The 9,426-nt window shown below is 37.5% G+C and overlaps 1 protein-coding gene across 4 annotated transcripts in view; it reads right to left on the bottom strand.

Moving 5' to 3' along the window:
* Nucleotides 1-9,426, bottom strand: part of TACC1 (transforming, acidic coiled-coil containing protein 1) — a 144,735-nt gene that overhangs the window by 108,970 nt on the left and 26,339 nt on the right. The window contains exon 3 of one of the 4 annotated variants that reach the window (XM_011960682.1): nucleotides 8,432-9,032. The exons of the other annotated variants lie outside the window; for them this stretch is intronic. Coding sequence (XP_011816072.1) covers nucleotides 8,432-8,457 — 26 coding nt within the window. The 5' untranslated portion in view covers nucleotides 8,458-9,032. The remainder of the gene's footprint in view (nucleotides 1-8,431; nucleotides 9,033-9,426) is intronic. 4 annotated transcript variants of the gene reach the window in all.

Raw genomic sequence — 9,426 nt, forward strand, 5'->3', positions numbered from 1 at the left:
AGAGAGAAAGAGAAAGAAAGAAAGAAAGAAAGAAAGAAAGAAAGAAAGAAAGAAAGAAAGAAAGAAAGAAAGAAAGAAAGAAAGAAAAGAGTGAAGTCTACACTCTCTTGTATTACAGAGAAATTGAGACAAGGGAAAAAGGAACTCTGTGAAATAATGTGAAAGATTTAACGTATGGGACCCAAAGGGCATCTCTGCAAAGATGCTTGTGTGTTGACTGGTTTTGCTTTATGTTGTTTACTGGGTTTGCTGCCCTAATTGGCATGGCAGCTGGGGCTTTGGGCCAGGCCGAGTGAACACAGTGAAGGGAAGTGTTGTCTTTGTGACTAAACTTATGAGGGCTTTTCAGGAAAAATGTCCAAGACAGACCAGAGATCCCCAGACACCTCTTACCCCACAACATATGATGCTTTATCCCTCTCATGGAAGCAGAACCAAGATCTGTTTCTCCATCGCAGGGCTTGGCTGCAGATCTCCAAGAAAGGCATAGACTGTGGGATGTCTGATTAACGTCCCTGGGTTTAAACTGTTTCTTGCTTTTTATATTTCAATTAAAAACAAAAGGCTGGACACGGTGGCTCACACCCCTGTAATTCCAGCACTTTGGTAGGCCAAGAGGGGAGGATCTCTTGAGCCCAGAAGTTCGAGACCAGCCTGGGCAACATAGAGAGTCCCCCGTCTCTACAAAAAATAAAAAATAAATTGGCTGAGCATGGTGGGGTTCTCACCTGCAGTCACAGCTACTCAGGAGGGTGAGGTAGGAGGATCCTTGAGCCCAGGAAATCAAAGCTGCAATGAGCCGTGATCACACCACTGCACTGCGGCCTGGGCGACACAGCGACAGTCTGTCTCCAAAAAACAAAACAAAACAAAACAAAACACTTCAGTATCCCTAATGATGATACTGAATTGTTATTATGCAATCACAATTTCTGCTCTGATGGAAGTTATTAAAGAAATGGAAACATGCCTTCTCCCTTGGCGTGGTTCTAAAATGGTACACTCAGAGGCCAGCTGTAAGTTGTGGGCAACCCTGCTGTTGTCTGCCCCTAGTGACTGAAAAATTTCATGATGCCAGTTCTGGGGCTCAGAACCGTTCACAGAACTGAGTTTTCCTTCAAGCAGAGGGCAGGAGGATCATAGCTGGACACTACTTGGTATTGCATTTGATACAGAACATAGAGAGAATAAAATCTACTACTTTTTGGTGCCCTGTAATTTATACCTGACTGTGACACAAGAAGGAGGAGGAGGAGGGGAATGAAAAGAGAGGGAGGGAAGCAACCCTTATTTTTTAGTCTCTGGGTCAGTGGGCTGCAGAACACAATGACCAGCTGGAGCCAAAGAGGACACATGGCCTGTGATGGAGTCCAGGTGGGGTAGAATTTCATGTCCATGGTTAAGGTTTCCACTTGTACATTACAATTCGGCCAAAAAGTGTTTTTTTGTTGTTTTTTGGTTTTGGGTTTTTTGGGATTTTGTTTTTGTTTTGAGACGGAATCTCGCTCTGCTGCCCAGGCTGGAGTGCAGTGGTACGATCTCCGCTCACCACAACCTCTGCCTCCTAGGTTCAAGCAATTCTCCTCCCTCAGCCTCCCAAGTTGCTACAGGCACATGCCGCCACATCCAGCTAATTTTTTTGTATTTTAGTAAAGATGGGGTTTTACCATGTTGCCCAGGCTGGTTTCGAACTCGTGAGCTCAGGCAATCCGCCTGCCTCGGCCTCCCAAAGTGCTGGGATTACAGGTGTGAGCCACTGTGCCTGGCCAAGAAGATATTTTTTAAACATTGGAAAAATAGCAAGGAAAGAAAATTTAAGCCGTTGAAACTCAGGGTTGCCCATAAGATTGCAAAATACATCCTTCAGTGTCAAACTCTATCCCCAGAATGCTACTTATGCTCTGCAGAGGGATGGGCACTAACATTTGTTGGATACTAGGAACTACACTTGGCGGTTAACAAAAGTAACCACATTCGGGCCTTATAGCACTGGGAAAAAAATAACAGTGGGTAATACTTACAGAGCACTTTTTATGTGCCCGGATTCTGTTCTAAGTGCTTTAGATTTATTAAGTCATTTACTGTTCACCACAACCCTATGGCTAGGCACTTTTAGTATTCTCATTTACAGGCACACCTCAGAAATATTGCAAGTTCCATTGCAGACCACTGCAATAAAGTGAATATTGCATTATAGCGAATCACACAAAATTTTCAGTTTCTCAGTGCATATAAAAGTTATGTTTACACTATACGATAGTGCAATAGCATTATGTCCAAAAAATGTACATTACTTGATTTAAAAAATACTTTATTGCTAAAAAATGCTGACACAGAGACATGAAGTGAGTACATGCTATTAGAAAAATGGCACCAATAGACTTACCCAACACAAGGTTGCCAAAAACTTTCAGTTTTAAGAAATGCAATATATGTGAAGTGCAATAAAGTGAAATGCAATAAAACGAGCAGTGCCTGTACAAATGAGCAAGATGAAGCATAGTAAGGTTAAACATACCCAAGGCCACATAGCTAGAAAACGGCAAAGCTAGATTCAAACCTGGGTAAGATAGCTCCAACGCGATAGCACATGGCTTACCCTCTATACTTTACTGCCTTAATCCTTACACCGCACATCCCATTTTAAGGTGAAGAAACTCAGTTTTAGAGAGCTGAATGGTGCATCCAATACTTAAATCCAGTTGTCTTGAGTACAAACCTTAATTTCAACACGGATTTTTTTTTTTTGCCCCTAGCAATCACCCCAAAGGAGAATTACCCTTCAAATTAGCCACCTTGGGAAGTCCCATGCTTATCTCAGAGCTATCCATCTCTCCTCATTTGGAAATTATTTAAATGCCAATTTATAGATCAAAGAATAAAATTGGTTCATTTCTTCAGAGCCACATACTGTTCTTGAAATCAGGTAGTTGAAGTGTTCCAATATTGTTCTCCTCTTTCAAAATGATGTGGCTATACTAGGTCCTTTGACGTCTCATATAACATTTAAAATATTCTTGTAAATTTTTTTCAAAAAAAAAAACCTGTTAGGACTTTCATGGGAATTTCATTGAATTTATTGAATAATTCAAAAAGGATTGCCAGCTTAACAATATTGACACTTTGAATCCATGAACACGGTATAGCTCTTCATTTATGTAGATATTCCTGTCATGTTTTATAGTTTTCAGCCTACAGATCATACATGTCTTTTGCTAAGTATTTTATGCTATTGTAAACAAAGTGTCTTATGATTTAACTTTCCAAATGTTAGTTGCTAGTGTGTGAGATAGAATTGATTTTTGTATATTTTATCCTGCAACCTTGTCCTCTAATAGCTTTTATTGTGGGTTTCTTAGGGTTTTCTATACAATGTCACTTGTAAATAAGGACAATTTTAGTTATTCCTTTCTAACATGTATACCTTATTTTTCCCTTGCTTTGTTGCACTGACTAGGCACTCCTATACAATTTAAGTTAAATAAAAATGGTGAGAGCCAACATCCTTGCCCTCTACCTCATCTTAGGTAGAAAGCATTGATTTTTCACACTGTAGTAGGATGTTAGCTGATAGATTTTGTAGATGCCCTTAATCAGGTTGAGGAAGTTTTAATTTATTCCTAATTTGCTTAAAGTTTTTTTTTTTTTAATGATGAAAAGGAGTTGAATTCTGACAAATGCTATTGCTGCACCTATTGAACTGATCATATTGTTTTCACCTTCTTCCTTTTTTTCTTCAAGAGACAGGATATTGCTATGTTGCCCAGGCTGGAGTGCAGTGGCTATTTACAGGTGCAATGATAGTACACGACAACCTTTAACTCCTGGTCTCCAATGAACCTCCTGGCTCAGCCTCCGGAATAGCTAGGACTACAAGACCTTTTACCCTCTTCTTATAGGCTTTCAAAATGATAAATTTCCTTCTAAGTACTACGTTAGCTACATTGCACCACTGTGCCTGTGTTTTTGTCTTTATTCTATTAATTTGTTGAATTACATTGATTAACTGTCAGCTGTTAAAACAGCTTTACATTGGCTGGGCGTGGTGGCTCACGCCTGTAATCCTAGCACTTTGGGAGGCTGAGGCGGGTGGATCATGAGGTCAGGAGTTCGAGACCAGCCTGACCAACATGGTGAAACCCTGTTTCTACTAAAAATACAAAAATTAGCCAGGCATGGTGGTGTGCACCTGTAATCCCAGCTACTCAGGAGGCTGAGGCAGGAGAATTGCTTGAACCTGGGAGGCAGAAGTTACAGTGAGCCAAGATCACACCACTGCACTCCAGCCTGGGCAACAGAGCAAGACTCCATCTCAAAAAACAAAACAAAACAAACAAATAAAAAAACCACTTTGCATTGCCACTTGATCACATGTATAGCCTTTTTTATATGCTGCTGGATTTGGCTTGTTAATATTTTGTTGAGGATTTTTGCATTTATATTCATGAGGGATATTGGACTGTAATTTTTTTTTCTTAAGATGTCTTCATCTGGCTGTAGAATTAGAATAATACTGGCATTATAAAATCATGCCTCCTCCTTTATTGAACAGTTTTTGTAGGATTGGTACTATTTTTTTCATAAATGTTTGTTAGAATTCACCAATGAAGCATCTGAACCCAAAATTCTGTCAGAAAGTTTTTAATTACAAATCCAATATCTTTAATTGATACAGGGCTGTTCAAGCTTTCTATTTCATCTTTGATTAGATTTATAATTTATGTCTTTCCCAGAATGTGTCCATTTCATCTATGATACATTTAATGTCATAAAGTTTTTCATAACAATAGAGAATTGTTGTTCTTTTACTATCCCAAGTAATAACATCCCTTCTTTCATTCTTGATATTGTTCATTTTTTTTCTTTGCCAATCAGGCTTGAGATTTATCAATTTTATTAGTTTTTTCAAAGGACTGTTTTTTGGGTTTAATGATTTTTTAATCTCTTTTTTACCTGTTCTCTAATTCATTGATTTCTGTCATTATCTTTATTATTTTCTTCCTTCTGCTTGCATTGAGTTCAATTTACTCTTTTTTTCTATTTTTTAATGGTGAAAGTTAAGATCATTGATTTAAGACCTTTCCCCACTTCTTATAGGCTTTCAAAACTGTAAATTTCCCTCTAAGTGCTACATTAGCTACATTGCACAAATTTTGATACGTGTATTTATATTATCATCAGTGCAAAATATTTTCAATCTCTCTTGTGATTTAGTCTTTAGCCCAATAAATATTTAGAAGTGTGTTGTTTAGTTTCAAAATATTTGGGGTTTTCCTAGTTATTTTATTGTTTTTGGTTTCTAATTTAATTTCATTGTGGTCAGAAAACAAACTATCTGATTTCAACCTTTTTAATATTTATTAAAACTTTTTTATGGTCCAGAATATGGCCTATCTTGGTAAGCATTCCATGTGCACTTGAAAAGAATGTGCATTTTGCTACTGTTGAGTGAAATGTTCTAAAAATATTAATTAGGTCAAAGTGATTGATAACGTTGTTCAGATTTTCTGTCTTTGCTGATTTTTTGTTGGTTACTCTATCAACTTCTGAGTGACATTAAAATTTCCCATTATAATTTCTATTTCTTCCTTTCATTCTATCAGTTTTTGCCTTATGTAATTTGAGGCTACTATTAGGCACAAACAAATTTGTAATTTTTATGTCATCTTGATCAATTATTCCTTTTCTTCTTCTGAAGTGCCCTTCTTTATCTTTTATGATACTTTTTTAAGAAATCTATTTTTATTTGATACTAATGTAGCCACTCCAGCTTTCTTGTGCTTACTATTTACATAATATATCTTTTTCTATCCATCTATATTTGGTTTCCTTCTGTCTTTATACTGAAAGTATGTCTTTGCACACAGTTTATATTTGGGTTTTTAAAAAATGGATTTTTTAGAGCAGTTTTAGATTCACAGCTAAATTGAGATGAAAGTACAGAGAGTTCCCACACACCCCCTACCCCTACACATACAGACTCCCCACTATCAACGTCCCATACCAGAGTGGTACATTTGTTACAATCAATGAACCTACATTGATGTATCATTATTATCCAAAGTCCATAGTTTAAATTAGAGTTTGCTCTTGGTATTATATATTCTATAAGTTTTGACAAATGTCTAATGTATTTATGTACATGTAGCCACCATGGCAGTATCATATAGAATACTTGCACTGCTTTAAAAATCTTCTATGTTCCATCTAGTCATCCCTTTCTCCACCCAACCCTTGGCAACTACTGATCTTTTTGTCTCCATAGTTTTGCCTTTTCCAGAATGTCATATAGTTTGACCCATCCAGTACACAGCCCTTTCAAATTGGCTTTTTTCACTTAGTAATATGCATTTAACATTCCTCCATGTCTTCATGGCTTGACAGCTCATTTCTTTTTAACACTGAATAATATTCCATTGTCTAGATATATCACAGTTTATCCGTTTGCCTACTGAAGGACATCTTGATGGCTTCCAGTTTTTGGCAATTATGAATAAAGTTGCTATAAACATCCATGTGCAGGGTTTTGTGTGGATATAAGTTTTCAGCTCATCTGAGTAAATACCCAGGAGTAAGATTGTTGAATCATATGGTAAAAGTATGTTTAGTTTTGCAAGAAACTGTCAAAACTGTCTTTCAAAGTGGCCGAATCATTTTGCATTCCCATCAACAATGAATGACAGTTTCTGTTGTTCCACATCATTTGGTGGTGTTAGCATTTTGAATTTTGGCTATTCCAGTAGATATGTAGTGGTATCTCATTGTTGTTTTAATTTGTGATTACCTAATAACATATACTATTAAACAGCTTTTCAAATTTTTTGGCAACTGTGTATCTTCTTTGGTGAGATGTTATATTTGTTTTTGTATCCATTTAAAAACAATGATTAATCTCTATCTTTTAATTGGAGTGCTTAGCTCATAAATGTTTAATGTAATTTTTGAAATGGTTGGGTATGAATCTATCATTTTTGTTTCATTTTGTTTTCTATTTGTCTCCTCTGACATTTGTTTCTTCATTTCTTTTCTCCTGCCTTTAAAAATTATTTAATATTTTAAGATGTATTCCATTTTAATTTTCCTGATGCTTTATAGCTATTCTGCATTATGTTTAATAGTTGATTTACAAATTACAGAATTCAACCTTAGCTTTTCATGGCCCATTTACAGTTGATAATGTACTTCCTCATGTAAATTCTACAGCTGAAAAGTATAATCTTAAGTAGAAAATTCACCAGATGGAGTTAACAGCCAAGTGGACATGTTACAGGAAAGAGTAAATTTTAAGAGAGATCAATCAAAATTACTCAAAATGAGTAACAGAGTGGAAAAAGATTTAAAACATAATGAACAAAATCTCAGAGACCTATTAGATGATATCAAACAAACATACATGTAATTGAAATCTCAGAGGGAGATAAGAAACTGAAGTAGAAAAAATATTTAAAGAAATAATAACCAAACACTTCCCAGCTGTAATAAAAGTCAGAGATTTGCAGATACAAGATATTAGACAAACACCAAGTAGAATGAACATATCGAAGTCCACTCCAATGCACATCTAAGCCAAGCTAATATAAACCTTGAAAGCAGAAAGAGAGCAACCAAAAAAGGGGGCTTTCCATTTGGCTCTTCCTTATTGTATCTGTTTCTCTGATGAAATGTCCCATTTCTGTGCTGAGATTTTGATTCATCAAAAGCAAGCTTTTTTTTCTTAATTTTTAAACTTCATTGTAGATAGCTATAAAACCTCCTAAAACTATAAAATAAATATAAAATAACTCTAAAATAACATAACACTTTAAAACCCTTGCCGGCTGGGCAGGAGAGCTTACACCTGTAATCCTAGCACTTTGGGAGGCCGAGGTGGGAGAGTTGCTTGAAGCCAGAAGTTTAAGACCAGCCTAGGTGACATAGCAAGTCCCATGTCTACAAAAAATGTTTTAAAATTCGCCAAGCATGCTGACTGAGGCAAAAAGATTGCTTGAGCCCAGGAGTTTAAAGCTGCAATGAGCTGGGATCACACCACTACATTCCAGCCTGTGTGACAGAGTGAGACCTTGTCTCAAAAAAAACACCCCAGAAAACAAGGCTGGGCGCAGTGGCTCATGCCTGTAATCCCAGCACTTTGGGAGGCCGAGGCAGGTGGATCACCCGAGGTCAGGAGTTTAAGACCAGCCTGACCAATATGGTGAAACCCTGTCTCTACTAAAAATACAAAAATTAGCTGGGCGTGGTGGCGGGTGCCTGTAATCCCAGCTACTCAGGAGGCTGAGGCAGGAGAATCGCTTGAACCCAGGAGGCAGAGGCTGCAGTGAGCCAAGATCACACCACTGCACTCCAGCCTGGGCTACAGAGCAAGATTCCATCTCAAAAACAAAAACAAAAACAAACAGAAGAAAACCCAGAAAACAAAAATTAAAACCCCTGCCTTTTAAGTTTCAATATCTTATTCATCTCCAGGTCAGATTTGATTGACTTTTCTCCTAAGACTATATTCCATTTTCCTGGTTTTTTAATATGTCATGTAATTTGGGTTTCAATCTTGGATATGATGAATGCTAAGTTGTGAAGATTCCAGATTCTGTTCTTTTTCTCTGACGGATGTTGTTTGTGTTCTGTTTTGCAGGTAATTTTCTTGCTGGGCCTGAACTGCAAACTCTGTTTCTGGGGAGGCAGCTCTAGTCTGAGTGCAGATCCTTTGTCTTTTAGCTGAGCTGCTTTGAGTGTATTTTGTGTATATGTGGGTCAGGGGTTGATCAGAGATTTGGCCTGCAGATGCTCTCTTTGACTCTTGCTTTTCTGGATTCCTTCATTTATTTTCAGCATTCCTGATCTCCTCACTCCCCAGAATGCATAGCCTACACGCAGCCCAGTGCTAGGAGCCTGGGGCTGAAGGACTTGCTTATTTGGCTCCTCATCTTCTGTTCTCCAAACCAACATGCAACAGCAGAGGCGATCCACTTCTGCCCTCTCTTCAACTCCTTCAGGCAGTCACTTTGTGTATCATGTCCAGATTTTAGAGTTTTTTTCTGCAGGAACGGTCATAATACCCAGAATCATCTATAATAGCCAGAAGCAGAAGCCCGTATATTATTCTTATGGTCACATTCAGTTTTATCACCCACCCCCCGCCACACACACACACTCATCACAGTTGTCCTGTGTGGACTTGGACTACTTTTAAAATCAAAGAATACCGAAAATATTTCCTATGGACCCTGATGGGCAATTTTAAGGGATACAAGCCAAAGGAATTGAGCAATGGGGGCATCATCATGTGGTTGGAATAAGTCTGTAATCTCTCTAAGTGACAGAAGCTACTATATCCTAGTAGCACTTCTCCCTTTCTTTCTTTTTTTTTATTTTTTATTTTATTTTATTTTATTTTTTGAGACGGAGTCTCACTATGTCGCCCAGGCTGGA

Source organism: Colobus angolensis, unplaced genomic scaffold (genome assembly GCF_000951035.1).
Source record: "Colobus angolensis palliatus isolate OR3802 unplaced genomic scaffold, Cang.pa_1.0 Scaffold52, whole genome shotgun sequence".
NCBI classification, from domain to species: Eukaryota; Metazoa; Chordata; class Mammalia; order Primates; family Cercopithecidae; genus Colobus; species Colobus angolensis.